Source organism: Desmodus rotundus, chromosome 8 (assembly GCF_022682495.2).
Source record: "Desmodus rotundus isolate HL8 chromosome 8, HLdesRot8A.1, whole genome shotgun sequence".
Taxonomy (NCBI): domain Eukaryota; kingdom Metazoa; phylum Chordata; class Mammalia; order Chiroptera; family Phyllostomidae; genus Desmodus; species Desmodus rotundus.
The window spans coordinates 73,838,364-73,858,505 of record NC_071394.1 but is presented as its reverse complement, the minus strand read 5'-3'; the positions used below and the strand labels follow the sequence as shown (position 1 = coordinate 73,858,505).

Sequence of the window (20,142 nt, the reverse complement as noted above, 5' to 3'; positions counted from 1 at the left end):
ACAGTGGTTTTTTTGAATGGTTGTAAATGCCATTGTATTTTAAATTTCATTTTCCACATGTTCACCACTACTATAAAGAAATACAACTGATTTCTATATGTTGATTTTATATCCTGTGGGATTTTCTACATATCAAGTCCCATCTTCTGAATTTCTATAAAATACTAAATGTTCTCCTGATCTAAAGGTGTGAAAGCCAACAGTGTGAATACTTCTTTTTAAAAACATACTTCTTATAAAAATATACTGACTCTGATATACCTTCCATTTGGTTAATAATATACTGACTTTCTATTCTATCTGCTACTTTAAGGAGACACAGAGATTAATTGGATCCAGCTTAGGAACTTACAGTCTAGTACATGAGACACGAAACTAATATGGAACTTAAAGGCAACAAGGCAGAATAAATGACAGCACTGGCTACAGAAGCTTAACTTAAAAACCAGGGCAAAAAAATTACATAACCTTTAGACTGTAAGGAGATAGAGCAAATTATTATCAGCAGATATCTCAGTAATAATTTACTGCTGTGATCTCTTTTTCCTTTTGTTTATCTGTTTTCTCTATGTTAAACATGTCATTTATAGTAAAGAAAAAACAAAAGGTTCAAAAAATTAAGCAATTCTTTTTTTGTCAAAAGGATACGGAACTACATTGCAATTAGGAACTCTGTCATTTAGAAATTCTGCAGCAACTTCAGCTTTAGGTCTTCCAACATCTTTAGGCCTACAGAAAAAAATATACTTCAATTAACATTCATGATGTAAATCTACATGATCTACATAATTTCAAACATAAAAATGCCCACGATTTGTTTAATTAGAGGATATTTAGAAGAAATATTTTTATCTGAGTGTTTCTGATGAATAGTCATTCAACACTAAATGTCAACCCTTTTGGATGTTCCAAATTAAGTAGTTACAAGTACTGACAATTCTAAGTATTTAGGTGAAAATGTGAGGATTTTCCCCCCAGGTAGAGCATAATTATGGCAGGTTTCCCAGCCATTTCTCATTGTGGCATTTCCCAATGTAAAAAAAATTATCCCCGACCTAGAGCCTTCTGAGTATCTGTCCTGAATCCCAGAACCTCAAGGTGTTACTATGCAGGTCTTGGCTGAAATATACACAATGAGATTAATTCTAGGGATGCAAGAACCTTCATTTATTCCCTAAGTAGTAAATGTTGTGTTCCATAAGAGACCATAACCACATTTTTGAAGAAGGACTAATTCCAAAGGCATTATCTAAAATTGCAAATGTCACCAATATTTTCAAGAAGCTAAAAATATAAGGCCTCAAAAGATCACTCCTAGGTAATAATCAAAGCTATAGGTAGAAAAGGACATTAATTCTCTCTCTTTTATTCTCAGTGCAAATGGTATTTTCTTACCTTAATATTTCCTCATTTTCCTCACACAAATCATTCCCTCATACATACATAGTATGTGCTTCATTACTACTTTTTCACAACATATTTTTTTATATGCATAGGTCTATCATACCCACTAGCTATGAACACTTGGAAGAAAATGACCATATTCTTATCTCTTTGTATTCCTTCATATCTAAGCACAAACACTTTTAAATTAATGAACATTTTTTTAAAAACTATGTGTGTATTAGAAATATCTTATTTAAAATTGCAATATTAAAAAAATACTTTAACAGGTCATTTTCTTCTCTTCAATAAAGCAGTGTTCTTTTTTCATTCAAAACTTCTGTTAAGTTTTATTCTTTGTCCTAACTTGCAATAGGAAACGCTCGAGCATACATAAATCAAGGAACCTGATTTCAGTATTGCATTCAACTACACTAGACACAGAGCTCTTTAGGTATGTAAATAGGATAAAGTAGACTCTCAAGAGTCTCTTAAGGTGTCTCTGGATTTTATGTGCTTCACAGTAGATCCAAAACAAAATGACTCCTAGATTGTTTTTGTGGAGACTTTTGCTAATTTACCATTCTAGGATTAGGGAATCAGATTGTTCCACCTAAAAATTGCACTTGAATAAAATGGCTCTTCACACACACCATCCTTGCAGGACACCTTGGCCTAATTATTTAACCTTGAAAACAAGTATCTACCTTGAAGGTTACTCTGAGATTAAATAAGGGAATATGAAGAACTTGCTTAGGAAGTATTTTATACATCCTCAGCTATCAATACATGTTAACTATCATTAAGATCATCATTATTTTAGCCACAAATTAAATGACATGATAATTATTACCATAACCAATTAATTCAGTAGTGTTTTTTTAGAACAGTTATACACCAAAATTTGTCAGACCAGCAAGGACACCCAAACTTTTCTATGGAGAACGGAAATATCAAGGGTTAAAAAAATAAAGAAAACAAAAAAAGTTAAAACTAGAGTTCACACTGCAACAACATTTCATTAACTTGACTTAGTTTAACCCATTCTTCAATCTTTCTAAGAAATTTCACAAAGGCAGAGGTTTTATGCCTATCCTAAAAGTTAGTTTTATCTTTTCTGCTAACCTAACCTTATCCTACATACCCAGGACTAATTATTTTCTGTTAGTATCCTAATCACTAGAGAAAGAAAAAAAGTTCATTATCTCTCCATATCTGCAATTCTTTAACTGACAGACACTGTTATCTAGCCACTCAAACCCCTAACTGTTATTTGCTGAAATTCACTAATGAACATCTCTCAGATCTGCATAAGTGCACCACTTCCAGTTTTCAAAATTATCGCTAACAAACCATTCCCAGGTGATTTTGTATTTCATGTTCCATTTCTTTTTTTTTCTTCTTTTTTAAAATATATTTATTGATTATGCTGTTACAGTTATCCCATTTCCCCCCCCCCCACATTCCCCCCTATAGTTCATGTCCATGGGTCATACTTATAAGTTCTTTGGCTTCTACATTTCCTACACTATTGTTACCCTCCCCCTGTCTATTTCCCACCTATCATTTATCCTATTTATTCTCTGTACCTTCCTCCCCCTCTCCCCCTCCTGCTCCCCTAGTGATAACCCTCCATGTGATCTCCATTTCTGTGGTTCTGTTACTGTTCTAGTTGTTGGCTTAGTTTTCTTTTGTTTTTGTTTTAGGTGTGGTTGTTAATAACTGTGAGTTTACTGTCATTTTTACTGTTCATATTTTTTATCTTCTTTTTCTTAGATAAATCCCTTTAACATTTTATATAATAAGGGCTTGATAATGATTAACTTCTTTAACTTGACCTTATCTGAGAAGCACTTTATCTGCCCTTCCATTCTAAATGATAGCTTTGCTGGATACAGTAATCTTGGATATAGGTCCTTGCCTTCATGACTTGGAATACTTCTTGCCAACCCCTTCTTGCCTGTAAAGTCTCTTTGGAGAAATCAGCTGACACTCCTATGGGAACTCCTTTATAGGTAACTCTGTTCTTTTCTCTTGCTGCTTGTAAGATTCTCTCCTTCTGTTTCATCTTAGGTAATGTAATTATGATGTGCCTTGGTGTGTTCCTCCTTGGGTCCAGCTTCTTTGGGACTCTCTCAGCTTCCTGGACTTCCTGGAAGTCTATTTCCTTTGCCAGATGAGGGAAGTTCTCCTTCATTATTTGTTCAAATAAGTTTTCAATTTTTTGTTCTTCCTCTTCTCCTTCTGGCACCCCTATAATTCGAATGCTGGAATGTTTAAAGATGTCCTGGAGGTTCCTAAGCCTCTCCTCATTTTTTGAATTCTTGTTTCTTCATTCTTTTCTGGTTGGATGTTGCTTTCTTCCTTCTGGTCCACACCATTGATTTGAGTCCCAGTTTCCTTCACATCACTATTGGTTCCCTGTACATTTTCCTTTGTCTCTCTTAGCATAGCCTTCATTTTCTCATCTACTTTTCGAACAAATTCAACCAATTCAGTGAGTGCCCTTATTACCAGCGTTTTGAACTGTGCATCTGATAGGTTGGCTATCTGTTTGCTGCTTAGGTGAATTATTTCTGGAGCTTTGAAGTGTTCTGTCATTTGGGCCAATTTTTTTTTTTTTTGTCTTGGCACATCTGTTACTTAAAGGGGCAGAGCCTTAGGTGTTCCCTGGGGCGGGGTAACGCTGGTTGCTGCGCTGTGATGCTGTACGTGGGAGAGGGGCCGAGAGGGAGCAATGGCACTTGCTCCACTCTCCACCGGATTTCAGTCACTCCCTCCGCTACCCACAATCAAATTGGGATCCTCTGGTGCTGGTTCCAGAGTGGGTTGGCTTGTGCACACTCTAGGCCCCTATGGGTCTCTCCAACGACCTCTCCTGTAAGGCTGGGAGTTTCTCCTGCTGCCGCTCCAACCCCCAGGGCTGTTTTCAATCAGAAGTTTGAGGCTTTATTTCCCTGCGCTGGAGCCCTGGGTTACGCAGTCTGCTTTGCTCCCCGCCGTTCGTCCCAGTTTATCAGTGTGCAAATGTGGGGCCTGAGGGTGCTACCCACCACACTGCCTGCCCCGTTCTCCGCCACTCTGAGTCTGGCTCTCTCGGTTTATCTTTGTGCGAATGTGGGGCCACAGTGTCTGCTAGTGGTCAGACTGCCTGCCCTTTTTGTCCCACACTCCACCAGTCTCGGTTGCCAGTCTCGGTCCCACCACAGCAATTCGAGTCCTCTCCACCCCGGCTGCCCGTCTCCGCCCCTCCTACCAGTCTGGATGAATGTTTATTTTTTATCTCCTTGGTGTCGGACTTTCTTGCCGTTTGATTTTATGTCAGTTCTGGTTGTGCGAGGAGGCGCAGTGTGTCTACCTACGCCTCCATCTTGCTTCTCCTCATGTTCCATTTCAAATGCTCCTGGTTTTATCTCCTTAACTCTTCATTTCTTTTCCCCTTATGTAAAAAGCTCAAACTCCATTACAACTTCATTGTCCCAGAGTCAGCACTTAAATTTTGGCTCACGAGTCCCCCTGCCCAATATAACTAGGGCCTAATAGTCCAGCTAGTGTTCTTTTATGAAATCCCCAGAAGGCTGAACTCTGTGTCTTCAGAGCACAATCACCCCCAAATCACATACTTTTTGGAAATTTCTGTTAGACATTAAAACTTACCTAAATAAAAATTGCCTATTTAGATTGGAAACATCTATAGTGTCCATGTCTATAACGTGAATTTGTCTAAAACCAGACAATGCCTGTGGAAATAGAAAAATCCAATTAAGCAGAAATTTCCTCACATTTAAAAAACTTGAGATTTGTTTTCAATGTAGTCCTAAAGCTACAAATTCTCAATAATAAACTCTGCATAATTACATTTGACAGTTAAAGAGACTTACAAAGTATATAAATTTTTGTTCTTGGAAAGGTCAAAAATGTGTAACTATTCCAATTTTAAATAGCCTATAACCAAAAGAGAATTCAAAATTTCTCCAGTTGTTTTATAATCTCACAAACACATCTATAAAGTCTGTTACTTTGCTGCTGCTAGATGCTTTAATTCTACTTGTTTTACTAATTAACTGTACTTAACTATTCTCTTTTCAGAATATTGTTAAAAGCAATTCATACAAGCTTTATCTTAGTTTATTTAACATGAAGCATGCCATGATTCAGAAATAACTGTTATAAGATACATATCATAAACAAACAACATATAGGTACACTGCACATGTAAAAGAAATACCTTGAAAGTACTGAGTCAAGAACAAGCAATCACAATAGCTAGGGAAAACAAGTAACTGTTGTGTTTTAATGATAAGGCCAGACATTCTAATAGTACAACACTGTTCAAATTTACCAGCAGAAGCAAAAGATTGAAAAAAATTAAGGTGCATTCATTAATTATGCCTTTCTGGTCTTGGTCAGTTTAAGTGATCAAATTAAGTCACTTGTCAACAATTTCTCAATTTTCCTGCCCCAATGGGAAAAAGGGATCCTCAAAACAGTTGTCCATACTTGCTTTCTCAAACTCCCTCTTGTGCTGACTCTGAACAAATGTTCACTTGCACCATTCCACTGAAAACAGCTCTTCTCTAAGTCACCAGTGACCTCCACACAGTGTTGCCACCTCCAATGACCTTACCCATCTGGAGTATTTGGCCCTGTTTGGATCAATTCCTCAAAACAGGTTCTTCACTTGGTCACTATACTCATGAGAATTTGAACACTAAAAATTGGTTTCCAGTTCACCAGTTTCCCTCCTACTTACTTTACTGGCTAGAAATAGTAAATGCTCTTATGCTTAGTTCTGGTGATCTCAATCTTATGAGCATCATCCAAGAGACACCTCAAACTCAACAGTTTCCAAAACCAAATTCAACATCCTTATTTACCAACCACACCAAATCTGTCCTTCTCCCAGTCCCCTCTTGTCAGTGAATGCTAACTCCATCTTTCCAGTTGCTCAGGGCAAAAACATTGTGGTGTCCTCCTCGACTCCTATCTTTCTCCCTCTCATGTTCTACAACCAGTCCATTAGCAAATCCTGTTGACTCCATCTTCAAAACACATCCATCACCTGACTGCCTCTCACTACCTCCAGTGCTACCACCCTGTTATAGGTCACTGTCCTCTCTGGTCTAGATGACTGCAACTACCTTCTGACTAGCCTCTCAGCTTTCTCCTCTATTCTTCCTTTAGTGTTTTCTCAATACATAAGCCACTGTGATCCAGGTTAAGAGTCAGATCAAGACAACTCATCTGCTTAAATCTCTCCAATGACTTCCTGACTAGGAGTAAAAGGCTAAGTTCTTACAGTAACCTCCAAAGCCTTTTGTGATATTCATTTCCAGTCCCTCCATCTCCCATTACCTCTCTGATATATCCTCTCTGAAAATGCTCTGCCTTACCCACTTCTGCTTTAGCTATAAGGACCTCCTTGCTGTCCTGGAATGTAACAGTCATGCTCCTGCACCACAGCTTTTTCACCTGCTGTCCCTCTGTCTAGAATGTTCTTGTTCACCTCTGCTCAAATAGCACCTTTTTATAAGTCTGTTCCCTTTCCACTCAGCTACCTATCTTTCATCTTTCCTTTCTCCAAAACATTTATTACCATCTAGCAAACTATGTATTTTACTTATCTTTTTTCCTTCCACTAAAATATAAGCCAAAAAAAACACCTGTCTGTATTGTTTCATGCTGTATCTGTATTTTTAGCATCTAAAATAGTGCATGGCATATGGGGTAGGAGGCTTAATAAATATTTACTCAATCAATAATGTTAATGTCACATTCCTTTTTTCAGAATGAGCCTTGGAGGGGTTTACAGTCCATTTTGAAAAAGATGTGTATCTCTTATGTACTTATGTCTGTAAAATTGAAAACCCTTAGTTGTCTTCTCTTGTGTAGGAGAATATTACAATTCAATGAATAACAAGACCATTCCTAAATTTGCTGATGACTACTCTTCAGATCTAATCCCCAAATACTTTATCTTTAAAATTAGTATATACCTTACTTGCAAATAACAGCTTCAAAATGGAAAAAGTCAAACCACCCTTCCCTTCTACAACTCTGGTTCTTACACTGCTAGAGTATTTATATCTGATAAGGTACTGTCATTTTTGGTACCCCCAGAGTACATCATACACATTGCTATTTATTTTGTGTCAGAGTTGTCTTCCCAATGAAACTTCAAATTCATTAAGGACTGAGGCTGTGATAATCTACAATGTCCACAGAACCCACCACTTGGTACCATGAAGTATATTGAATTTTTGCAGTTTCACTAGGAGTGACATTAGTACCACCTAGCAAAATTAATGTGGTTGTTTACATTTAAACTTTAGCCCCATGATCAATTTTTTAGGTTGTTCACCTGATTCTTTTATTCGCTTCATTTTCTAAGAAGTCCAGTCTAGCATTTCCACTTTTCTACACACCAGTGGGAAGCCTGGCACATATCAGCTCTCAATCAATTCTCCTCCTATCCAGCTTTGTTAAATAAATTAGTATTTAAAAAAATAAATAAATAAATAAAAGCTACTTGGGCCCTGGCTGGTGTGGCTCAATGGATTGAGAAACGGCCTGCAAACCAAAAGTCATGAGTTTGATTCCCAGTCAGGGCACATGCCTGGGTTGCAGGACAGTTCCCCAGCAGGGGGCACAGGAGAGGCAACCACACATTGATGTTTTTCTCCCTCTTTCTCCCTCCCCTTCCCTCTGTCTAAAAATAAATAAATCTTAAAAAAATAAAGAGAAAGCTACTTGTTAGTTATCAGAAGTCAATGAAACCAATTAACTAAACCACTACTTATGGATTTCCAACCAGTATACCCAATAATTTCACTAAATAATACCCTCTCTTAAATGATACTCGTTAAAAACAAATTAACCTATGGGTCAGTGAAAAGAAGGCTTGACTAAGAATTGATGACCTGGATTAGATTCCAGGCCTATCACTATAAACCAAAAAAGTTAGGTTAATCATTTAACCTCTCTGAACTTCATGTCTCCCTCTACATAAAATAAACCAACACCCTACTATCTAAGTGGGTTATTTTATGCAACAAAAGAAATAATAAATTCTTTCAAATTGCTTGTTAAAATATAAATTACCAGTTTTGTTATTTGAAATTAATGAGCACTTTGCAAGAGGAAACAGAAAAATTTCTTTGATAAAGAGCAAAGAAGTAGTAAGAATTTCTGTCAATGACTTTATAGTTGAGAACTTTAGAATTTAAGACTGTGGAATCTGACCTGCTAAACTTATCTAACAAAGGCTCAAGACAGAAGGTTATTAATCACAATAAAGAAATTTCCTAGTACAACAGAAAAGGAAAATTACCACAAAAGAGAAAAAATACGTATTAAATATATGTATATATATTACCAGATTTTTCAGGAGCTCACATCCTAAGCCACCAGCTCCAATGACTAGAACTTTACATGTATCTAACAAAAACTGGAGAGACTGTAAAGAATGAAAAGGCATATTAAAATCTAGTTATAAAAAACATAAGTTCCATCACTATAACAGGCCATAAAATAGTTTCTGATGTTTTCATGAAAAATACAAATAAAGACCAAGAGCAGACATTGTACTTAATAAACTCATACATTTCTGAACATAGAGCCAGAAATTCTGTAACCCTAATGATTTCAGAGCATTTCAATTTCAATGTTTTTAAATTGATGTTTATATGAAATTAAAAGGCTATTTCTAAAAAGAAAAACTATGCTATTTAAAAGTTATCTTTTTTTAACCTTGAAAGGGGATGGAAGGCATCAAATTCATTATTTCACTGACTTCTTAAAAAAGAAAAGTGTAAAAATCCTGAGAATAGAGAATCAAACAGTGCACAAAGTGTTTAAAAGTCTTCAAGGAAAAAAAAGTCAGATAAAATTCTTAGAAAATTGTGTATCAACAGAAATACTATTTGAAACAATCACTTTACAGAATTTTCTTAAACAATCAGGCAAAAAAAAAAAAATCAGAAGCACAGGAAAATAAGGTGGGTCCAAAGGCAGGCAGAATATTGTCAATTCTGTCCAAAGAGATTAAAGGAGAAAAAGTTATTCAGATAAGACAGTGGTAAAATCCAAAAGCTTATACCTTTAGGAGTAGCACAATATTTCTATTTCAAAATAGTATCTCTTTATAAAGACAAAATGACATAAAAATTTACTATAAAGAATACTTCTTTCTACCTTGTAATAAAAAAAGTTTTATCTAATTGAACACTTACTTCAAGCCAAACACTATCTGTCCAAAATTCTATTCCTGTTCTACAGCAGTCACATAATTTTTTAACATGCAATTAGTTATGTTCAATACTAGAATGCTCATTTAAACTAAATTTCAAAATTTAAACAAACATCTGTGTTGCTATCAAAATTAATTTCTCATAGCAAAACTAAAAAGGGGAGTGTCTCAGAAATCATTTTAAACTGAAATTCAAAGTGAAGTATAACTTAAAGAGTTCTGAGATTACAGTTATTTTACTCAAAAAATTTCAACATATTACATGAGAAATGTGAAAATGACTCAAATATTGGCCAAATAAAATCAGTTGCAAATACTCAATTTACTATTTCAAGATAAATTATACATTTGTATTAGTATTTTTATTATAAGAGCAAGAGAAAAAGAAAGCATTTTATTTTTGAAACAAAATTATAAGAGGAGTTATTTAAAAATAAATGTTTCTCACTTCAGTGCTCGGTTCGAAATCAGGGTGTGTGAAGGGTCCAGATCGCTCGAGGAACTTCTTTACATGGTTCCAGCGACCTTCCCAGTCTCCAATGTCCCCACACCCACCATCAACAGCCATTCTGCACAGAACACAGTAAATTCAGCTGCAAAGGTCAGTATGAAAAAAACCATACCTACAACTACTGTGGTTTCCCAAATGAAATGATAACCACACCAGAGCTGCTCAAATACAAAGGGTATTATTTATGTGGTTATACTAATGCTTTTAAATTTTTTCTTGCCTATTACAGAGTTTATTTAAAGTTAAAAGCTACATGTGCTTAATGAAATAAATCAGTCTATATATTCTGGGTTCCTACAGCAACCCAAAATAAAACTTAGGATATTGTTTAATCAGAGAGAAATGGGTTATAAAAGATCACTGTGAACTTCCCCAATGTGTTCCTTCAATACACCTGGATCAGGAAATATCAGTTGTAAGAGAAAAATAAATATATAACTCCACTTTCAGAACTGTGATGTTTCATATCTAATGTAACTCATCTGTCCTTTCCACGTTTAAAAGATGTAAATATCATTTCTGATGACATTTTTATCTGAAACAGAGGCCTCAATTTTCAAAAAATAATCTCTTTAAATACTCTGAGGTGTTTTTTATTGCCACTGTACACAGAAAGTTTTAGGTTACAATTATAGGGCAGGTAAGCATCATTGTCTAGAAATCTAGAGCACAAAACTGAGTGTGTTCTAACACTGGACTCCTCTAACGTACTAGTAATCCATGTATTTCCCACTCAGTGCAAAATTCATGATTGGTTGTAATTATTTTTAGTTTTCATATTCCCTATTAACCCCACAACATCTACGTTCAAATGTATTAATATCCATTTTTACAAAAGGGACCAAGAAGTATTTCCCTGCAATAAAGACCTTAGGTTTTGATATGATAGCTGGATTTGATTCTACAATTAACTGTATTGTGACTGACCTTGAGCAGATTACTAAACAGCCATGTCATCTACAAATTTTTATAGCTACTTTAGGTCAGAATGAGAATATAGTAAGCATTCAAACTTTAACTGTCATTTTAAGCAAAAGTGGAAAGTAAAAGAAAGGCGGGAAGGAATGTGAAATTAAGCTTGTTCCTCCAGTCCTCTTAACAATTAACATTCAATTTCCTGAGGGCGAAACCTAGACTAAAACTCTGCTACTGGCATTCGGCTAAGGAATTACTAACTCACCACACCCACCGCAAGAGAACTTTCGTCCCCTCCCGCGTAGGAAGGAGCAAAAATTAAAAACACTGTTTACATCTATCTCACCGCATAAAACTAAGCATCTGATAAGAAATAGGGTGTGTGATAAATGGGCAAAATAAGCTCTTTGGAGTCAACACTCCCCTTTAAGAGCCAATTATTCTGCAAAAATAACTGATGTGCTTAGTCCGATACCATAGAAAGTTCTCACACAAAGTGCCATTAGAACTGTTTGTGTTTACGAAAGGCCAAAATCGGCCCGGTGTTCCTTTGGTGTGTTCAAGTGAGATTCCCTCTTCACAAGGTCACGTCTCTGACCACTGGGATGTTGGAAGACGGGGCGCCAGACGGTCCCGCTCGACCAGTGGGTCAAGCACCGGGCGGGCCCGAACGGGACCTGCTGCCGGGACCGAGACCTCGCAGCCTGCGCTCCAGGTGCCCCCCTCCCAGCCCCCCGGGCCCGCTGCGGCTGGTCCCCTAGGCCTGGGGTGAGGGGAGGCGGGGGTCCCCGGAGAGGGCCCCGGCCTCCCGGCAGCACTAACTTCTCAGCCAGCAGCTCCTCTATTCTCCTTCTTTTCTTCTCCCTAAAAGAAAGAGAGAATAAAAGAAGGGTCAGCATCACGCTACACATTGGGCGCCGCGAGAGGATGGGGGGCGAGGGAACGGGGCGAGGGAATGGGAAGACCCCGGGTGGCGGCGGCCACCACCCACTGCCGCGCTCTCTCACAACCCAGCCCGGCCCAGCGCGCCTGCAGAGCCCAAGTACTTACGGCTCCTCGCCATCCGCCATATTGTTCTCCGCCTCTTCCCAGGTACCCCCACGGCAGGAGGGGCCGGGCGTAGGAGCGGGGCCGCTGCTAGAGACGCGGCGGGAGGGGCGGAGGCGGGACCGGGACTCAGAACAGGGCTTGCAGGGCGGGGCTGTCCTCGCCTTTGCTCCCTTGGGCTTTAAACCCCGGCATTGTGATTATGGGTTTGATAAACTAACCTTAATTACCTAACTCTTATGTATAATGTTGTTATGCTGCTTGAAAATATTGATGTAATACGTTAGATGTTTATACAATTTGTGTGTTAAATAATTATTTAAAATTGTATATTCTATGAGAAAACTCCTGGAAGAGTCACCATAAAATGCTAGAGCTTCCATCTGAGGAAAAGCACCAGGGGAATTTTCACTTACTGATTTTCAAGACGGTTCCAACATCCTTGCATAAAGGTATTCACTTAAAGAATAAAATTTAAATCAGTTTAGGGGTTGGATGAAGATACTGTTTTTCTTTCTTTCTTAATATGAATATTAATATAGTGTCCCATTCTGTCAGATAAGAAATTCAGTGGCAATGGAACAATTGGAGAAACATTTTTCTCTGAGAAAAATATAATATTCAGATAGAAAAAAGTATGAAGGAAAAAAAGCACAAAAATTAAATAATCATTTAGAACACACATGATTTCATCACCTAAATATAAATGATGATAAAATTTTGGACTGCGTATTTTCTTCCAGAGTCAAAAACTGATAGATAGATGTGTGTATGACTGGATACGGAAATATAATCATATTAAATTAGAAATAGCTACATGTAAATATAGATAATTGCATATATTTTTCCTTAAAGTGGACAAAAATAGTGTCAGAATTACCACTTATTACCTCTGATATCTTGGGCACATCTTGTCTTCATTTGTAAATTGGAGATAATATTTGCCTTATAAGACAGATTTTAATGAAATCCACAGTGGTCTTCAAAATGTAACTCCTGATCACTCACATCTGCATCATTTGGGAACTTCTTACAAATGCAAATTTTCAGGCCCGACCCCCCAACCTTCTGCAAAACCCTTGATGTTTCTGTGCATATTAAAGCTTGAGAACTACTGAAATGAAGACTGTATAAAGCAGGGGGATTCAACCTTTTGGCCTCTAGGGGGCACACTGGAAGAAGAGTTGTCCTGGGCCACACGTTAAATACCATAAACATTAACAAAAACTGATGACCAAAAAAAAAAAAGGTCAGTGTCTATTCTTCCTGATATCTGCAGCCACAGATAAACAAAAAATCCCTCACATGATAACCCTAATTATGCAGTGGCCCTTTCAATAATCTTTTAAAATCATCGAGCAGGTGCCAAATTTGTGATCACTAGTATAGAAAATGTACATACCTAAGTAATAAAATGTCACTGATTTTAAAAAATATTTTATTATAGAAGTAAAAGAGGGCAACATGAAACTAGTGGGATGTTTTTAACATTGTATTTGAGAATCTAGTGCATCATTATCTGCTTTGATAGAAGTAATTGCAATTCTCAGTGAGTTCTCAAGGTGCTCATCAGATATTTTGATTCTAATTTTACTCTTAATGTGTTTTCATTCTTAAAAATAATTGCTGGCAAATGTAGGTGCAGCCAAATAGTGATGACATGAAAAGGTATGATTGTGGTGGAACAAGGGATATTTGTCTCTGGGAAGATAAGGCCTATAAAAGTCCAGTGAAGAGACACAATCAAATTTTTCTTTAAGTTGAATATCAAATTGCAGCTCTATGCACTCCATTTGAAAATTGGCAGGTAACATATTTATGTTGACTAGAAATAGAGTCTCAAATATAGCAAACTATTGATTATTTTCCTGGAAATTTCGAAATCTGTTTTCAAAGTCTTGTATAAAATCAAAAAGTAAGGCTGCATATTTTTCACTGTTCACAGGACTGTGTTTAGACAACATGTTGAAATGCATAAAATTGTTTGCCTTAATTTGAGCTTGCCATAATTTCAGTTTCATTTGGAACACTCTTATGGTTTGAAACATGGTATTGAAAGGTTGGTTTCACCTTGAGGACACATGTTTAACTCATTTAAATAAGCAGTTAAATCCACTAAAAATGCTGAATCTGTAAGCCAGTTTTCATCGTCAAGTTTCAGCACAAATTTGTTTTTTGATACCATAAACAACTTGATAACATGTTGCAAATCATGAAATCTTTTCAACATTTGGCCTTGACTTAGCCATCTTGCTTCTGGAAAGGAAATGATGTCACTATAGTCAGCATCAGTACTTTTAAGGAATTCCTGGAATTGGCGATGATTCAATCCCCTCGCCCTTATGAAATTTAATCGATGATGATTTGCATGATGTTACCCATTTTTAAAGTTTTTGTGCATAAGTTTTCTTGGTGTACTATGCAATGATACTTCATCAAATGTGAGTTTTGGGCAGCGATTGCATCTTCTATTAATTTTACAAGTTCCTCTTTAGTAACTATACCAAATATATTGGCAATGGGCAAAGAAAATCACTTTAGCATATTTTTTACTGCTTTGTATAAATCTTTTGATTTAGTTGTGTTTTTAATGGCACTAAAGAAGCCATTTCTTCAGTGACATTATATTCATCGTCAATACGTCTAATAAAAAAATGACAACTTGAGCTGTAGCTGTAGCATCAGTGCTATCATCTATTGCCAAAGCATAAAATTTAAAATTAGCAGCTTTACTCTCAAAACTTCTTTTGATAGAGTTTCCAATTTCTTCAGTTTGATTGGCTATAGTCTGGTGAGACAAACTGATTTCAGAAAAATCCTCCTTTTTTTTCAGGGCAAATTACATCTGCCACGCTTTCTATACATTGCTTAGTAAACTCACCATCAGTACATTGTTTTGATTTTTTTGCTATTAAATATGCTACCACACAACAAGCTTTAACAATGGAATCCACCTGAGTTGTAACTTTTTGAAAAAATTTTGTTGAGAAGACAGACTTTTTCCGGTTCTGCTATTTTGTCCTTATGAAGCAATCCTTGAAATGCATTGAATTTGGCAGCATGTTTTTGCATATAGTGCCTTTTCAAACCATAGTCTTTGAAAACTTGCACAAATTCCCTTCACATTAAGCAGAATGCCTTACTATTTGCCTCGACAAAAAAGTAGTTATCTGTCTACTTTTCATTGAACAATCTTCCTTCACCAGTAATATTTTCTTTGGGGGGTTTCTTTTTTTTTTTTTTTTCTTTTGAGATGTTGTAGAAGCCATGTTGGGATTTAAAAATAATAATAATAGATAAGGGACTTTATTTACTTTTATTATGAAAATTAATTGACAGGAAAATAGAAAGCAAGGTTTGGGCCCCTCCACAGTCCTCTAGGCTGCCAGTGCAGGGCAAGGCACAGGGCTGATTGTAAAGCGTGGTGGGCGATGTGTGAGGCACCACTGAGATGTGGCATTACCTTTAATAATCAAATAAGAATGCTTACCTGACTTCTAAATAACATTAAATGCCTAATGTTGCAATGGTAGGTTGAAATATTATTGATAATCGCCAGCTCACTAAGTCACCACGAGCACGTGTAATGTCTGATGGTGTCAATTCTACTGTCTGCACTTGGAAGATAACACACTGGAAGCTGCACACAACCATAAAACTGAACCTGCGCATGCATACAAATAGCAAGAGCACATGTACGTTTATTTTATGTGACATCGTGACATGTAATCACACACAAAAATCTCATAGATTTAAGTAAATTTACAATTTTGTGTTGGGCCGCATTCATAGCCATCCTGGGCTGCATGCAGCCCGTGGGCCATGGGCTGGACACCCCTGGTATAAAACCTGATAGGTATTCAGTAAATGTAGCTGCCGTTTATAAATTATGATGTTCTGTTTTCTCTTTGTCCTTCAGCATCCCACAATCAGGTTCAATTCAATAGCATTCATTGAGCCAGGCAGTAAATGGGGAGATACAGCATACAATCTACAGGAAACACCAGCTTCTTTCCAGGTCACATGTCTTGATATCTACCCAGAAACCTCTTTTTCTTGTCCAGACTACTCCACAGATGAAACTATTGAGGCTAGATCCTTTTACCCAGCAATGCTACAATTAGGAGACCTTTGGTTAATGGTAATGAGCATCACAGCTCCTTCAGGTGTTAAAAACCAATAGGCACCTTAGAGATCACCTAGTCTAAACCCACCCACATCACAGAGGAGGAAGCTGAGGCCCATGCACAGGATCCTGCTGTTCCATGAAGAGGTTTGCAAAGGTATCTGTTCCTGCATCTTTGTGCCTTAGAACTAATATCCTGACTCACTGTGGTGGTATTTTGACAGATGACACCAGGCACTCCCTGAGGCTCAGACTCACTGACTGGAAATAGCCAATTGCCCTTGCCAGTAATAAAAGACAAACAAGCAAAACCTGCAACAGATTTATTTCACTTCAAACAGAATATATTATAAACTATTAGTCTATCCACTATCGTTTACATACGGATAGATGACATATTATAAAGGATAGATAGCAAACCAAGGCAGGGAGGAGGAGGGAGACATATCTTACCACTAACTCAGCAGTGTTGAGCCTGGTCTGAGAAGACTGCCAGGTGTTTCAAACATCACAAGAAACACCATGCTAGCATAGAAAAAGGAGAGCCCTTGAAGTTCTGTACATAATATCATTTCCACTGTCTGGGGAAAAACACTTTTGAAATTATGCATTCATCCCCAGATCTAGAAGGTGGAAGAAGAGGGGGTCCACAGTACCCAAAGAAAAAGCCCATAAAACAACTTCAGCTAACTGCCTGCCTCTGGATGTACTATCTGTTTTACAAGGGGGTCCCTAGTGCTTACAGAAAGAGCCCATAAATAAAGTCGGTTAACTGCCTCAACTTTAACTAACTGCCTCAGTCACCTGTTTTACAGTGGATGACAGGATGTGGTTTGCATCAAGATAGGGACCTGGATTAACAGCCCTCTACAAATGCCTATGTTTAGATAGTCACATCCCCTGCAGGAAGCTGACCCCACCTTTACCCACCAATCAAGTGTAACTCCCTCACTTCATTCCGCAACTGTATAGGAGGTCTGTCTAGAAAAAGTCTGGCCATTGTTAATATAATGAGAACAGTTTACATGACATCAATGTAACCTAGCAGCCAAGGAGAGTGGACTAGAATGAGCATGTGTGAACAATGACAACTTCACTGTACTAGTCTGTAGGGGCAGTAAATGCTATTGAGTGAGCATGTGTATTGTGCAGCCATTGCATGCAAAATGAATGAGCGAGTAGATCAACAAATCTGTGTCAAATTTTGTGTTAAGCTTGAACATTCCTTCATGGAAACTATTCAGATGATTCAGAAGGCCACAGCTATGAGCAAGTGGTGACTGGAAGCTTCATCACGACAGTGTGACCGACCACTCATACATCACGTCTTGTGCAGAGTTTTTTTGTGAAACATCAAACCACCCAGGTGACTTTCCGCCCTTACCTTGCCTGTACCTATGCCCTATGCCTTTGTCCCTCACCTCAGCAAAGCCCATTCTCTTCCATGAGAACTTGTCACTAATAAACTTTGCTTACATACTAATAGATTTGCCGATCTGTAATTCTTTGCTGTGTCAGTGAGAAGAACCAAGTTATTCCCACAACAAATATTCAGAGTGGTCCTATCTAGAAGCACAGGTCTGTGTATAAGTGATGTGGATCACGGCTTGCAGGATCCATGTGTTGTGGCAGCAATGGGCTAATTCACACGGACTACAGAAACCCTGTGGAGAAAAAGGGACGGCATGGCCAATCTCTGAGTGAGAGAGGGCATGAGGACCAGACAGAGCCCAAGAGAGAGAGCCCAACCCCTGCCTGGACAGGCTTTTATTGCTTTTCTGGGCACAGTACATCAGGATGGTCCTCATTTACTATGCACAGGTTTGCTGTAGGTGATTACCTTTTACAGATAACAAAGGAAAGAATGCTGCTAATTACTTCAAAGAGAAGGATGTTACAGATCAAGGGGAAAAGTGGTTGAACTGGTTACATTCCACACTTGGGAGGTTTAGCACAGACTTGAGGAAGTTAAAGATACTCAGTAAACATTTGCTGCCTTAATCCAGGGTGAGGGAGTTTTAGCAAAAGCAAGTCTCATAGCACCCTAGGTATGATGCAGGCCTGATTCCCCATGGGAGATCTTGTCCGTGGGTGTGAGTCCTATGTGCTGGACCTCGCACCCACTCACTGGCTTTTCCGAGTGGGGGCTGGGCTACATTTCCCACACGTGGAATGGTTCCCTATATATAAGGACACCAGGAAAGCCCCTACAGTGAATCTAACCCCCACTAAATGAATAATGTCAAACAGGTTCTACTAATAGCATTTCAAACATTGCCTGAAATAAAGGATTCCACGTGTTCATTTTTATTTAAAATAATTTTATGACTGAAGGGAAACAGAGTTTGCCATCCCAAAATATGTTTCGGGGTTTTTTTGTGGGGTGGGTGGATATTGATTATTTTAAGCTAGGGTTTTTTTTGGGGGGGTGCCATTTTAACCATTTAATTAAAATTTTTTTTTTATTGTTGTTCAATTACAGTTGTCCCCATTTCCTCCCCCCGTTACTCTCCCCTGCCCTACCCTCCTCCTGTTCCATATTCAATCCTCCCCCCTCTTGTCTTTTTTCTCGTGTCCTTTATACCTGTAAACCTTCCCCTTCCCCTTCTTTTAAATTAGTTATATTTAAGGAATGAAAGACTCAGGAAAATCCTTTGATCTTCCTTCTAAAGAATTTAGATAAAGGACCTGATCCAGGAAAAGAGATATCATTATAGATAACTGCAGTTTAATCTGAACTACTGTAGAGTGATAGGGAGGAACCAGTAAAGCCTATTTGATCAAAGACTACTCTGTGTCCCATTGTTAAAGATGGACCAGCAAACATTTGTTTTGGAAACATTTGCTTTTCCATTCCACATGAACTGCCTTTCTTCTCTTTGAAGTCCCAAACCACTAATCCCTGCCCCCTCAGCCTTAGTTCAAAAAGGCAAAGCTTCAATTGAGCCAGTATTCTTATGAAACACCTGTACATACATATGTAATTAAATTTGGGTATTTTTCTTCTGTTAATCTGCCTCATATCAATTTGATTATTAGACCAGCCAGAAGAACTAAGAGAATGGGAAGAAGGAGGAATTTTTTTCTCCTCCCCCACATTGACAAAGGTAGAAATGTGTAGTGAAAAAACAAAAAGTCCCATAATCCCTCCAGAGTGAGAAGCATATTTAACATTTTGAGAGAGGGAGAAATGGATCGTGTACCTGGCTTTTAAAAATTCCTTTTGTTATTTTTAAACCTCTAGAGATTTGAACAAATAAGTAAAATTACACAAAAAATATTTAATGGATATCACAATTAATGAGCAAATCATATTATTACTAACACACACTTCATGGTTTATGGCCATCTGGTATTGAGCAATTAAAAGGTAAACATTCTTGATCACACCTCCTAATGCTCACTGATCTCTTCAATAAGTGTGGGCCTTACTGGGGCTCATAAACCCAAGAGAATTCTTCCACACCCTCTGACTTCCTGTAACTCAGCACCAAGGCATGGATGGCACATCTCTAGATAGCACTCTTCTCACTGTTTGGTATAGTATTTCCACTGTATTGCAAGATCCTTGAAGGCAGAGCAAGATTGCATTCTTCTCAACTTTTTTTTTTTTAATCTCTCACAATGCTCTCATTAGGCTTTGAAAGGACTCAAAATATCTTTTAACATCACACTGAAATTTTTCCACCTTTTTTCACCTACCAAGTCTACCCAGATACAACTAAAACAATAAAATTGCAATGAGATAGAGAAAAGTCAGTGGATATTCATTATGAAAGCAGAGAAAACAAATTAAGTTACAGCACTATTAATACCATGATAACAAATGAATCATGAGTTGTGCTATTATTGATAGCAATGACAGTAATATCTAACTGCAAGCAATTGCTATACAATAAGCACATCTCATTC

General features: G+C 37.6%; 1 protein-coding gene across 2 annotated transcripts in view; it reads right to left on the bottom strand.

Moving 5' to 3' along the window:
• UBA3 (ubiquitin like modifier activating enzyme 3) overlaps positions 1-12,161 on the bottom strand; it is a 33,304-nt gene extending 21,143 nt beyond the window's left edge. Inside the window, exons 1-6 of one of the 2 annotated variants that reach the window (XM_053930162.2) lie at positions 12,108-12,147; positions 11,880-11,921; positions 10,080-10,200; positions 8,759-8,839; positions 5,041-5,123; positions 649-729 (exon numbers count right to left, since the gene is read on the bottom strand). In XM_053930162.2, the coding sequence (XP_053786137.1) occupies positions 649-729; positions 5,041-5,123; positions 8,759-8,839; positions 10,080-10,200; positions 11,880-11,921; positions 12,108-12,127 (428 nt within the window). In that variant the 5' untranslated portion in view covers positions 12,128-12,147. Of the gene's footprint in view, positions 1-648; positions 730-5,040; positions 5,124-8,758; positions 8,840-10,079; positions 10,201-11,879; positions 11,922-12,107 lie in introns of both variants that reach the window. The other variant, XM_053930163.2, reaches the window with a different exon arrangement.
• Positions 12,162-20,142: the final 7,981 nt, after the last annotated feature.